Source organism: Sinocyclocheilus anshuiensis, unplaced genomic scaffold, assembly GCF_001515605.1.
Source record: "Sinocyclocheilus anshuiensis isolate Anshui unplaced genomic scaffold, SAMN03320099.WGS_v1.1 scaffold1376, whole genome shotgun sequence".
NCBI lineage: Eukaryota > Metazoa > Chordata > Actinopteri > Cypriniformes > Cyprinidae > Sinocyclocheilus > Sinocyclocheilus anshuiensis.
This window is the reverse complement of record NW_015544205.1, coordinates 41,374-41,650: the sequence shown is the minus strand read 5'-3', so window position 1 is coordinate 41,650 and position 277 is coordinate 41,374. Positions and strand designations below refer to the sequence as shown.

The following is a 277-nucleotide window of genomic DNA, read 5'->3' as shown; positions in this document are numbered from 1 at the left end:
CCATGTCCTCCCCCAGCCGCTCCAGTGTTCCTGCTTTAATGGTGCGCAGCTTACACGTCTCGTACAGACTGAGGCCCGAGTCCGAGTCCACACCCAGCCACCGCTGACTCTTACTGGACGACTGGTACATCTGGACCTTCCTCAGCGTGATGCTAAACACAGCACCATCCTCCACCTCCTCGCCGATCTCCTGACTCGCATTCTGCACACACACACGTTTGTTTCTGTGAATTGTGGGGACTTTCCATAGACTTCTATTACTTTTATACTGACCAAA

At 53.1% G+C, this 277-nt stretch overlaps 1 protein-coding gene across 1 annotated transcript in view; it reads right to left on the bottom strand.

Annotated features, from left to right (window-relative positions):
- Positions 1 to 4: 4 nt before the first annotated feature.
- LOC107696900 (ral guanine nucleotide dissociation stimulator-like) overlaps positions 5 to 277 on the bottom strand; it is a gene marked incomplete at its 3' end in the record, with an annotated part of 4,591 nt that continues 4,318 nt past the window's right edge. Inside the window, exon 2 of the mRNA XM_016497471.1 lies at positions 5 to 202. Within this exon, the coding sequence (XP_016352957.1) occupies positions 5 to 202 (198 nt within the window). The remainder of the gene's footprint in view (positions 203 to 277) is intronic.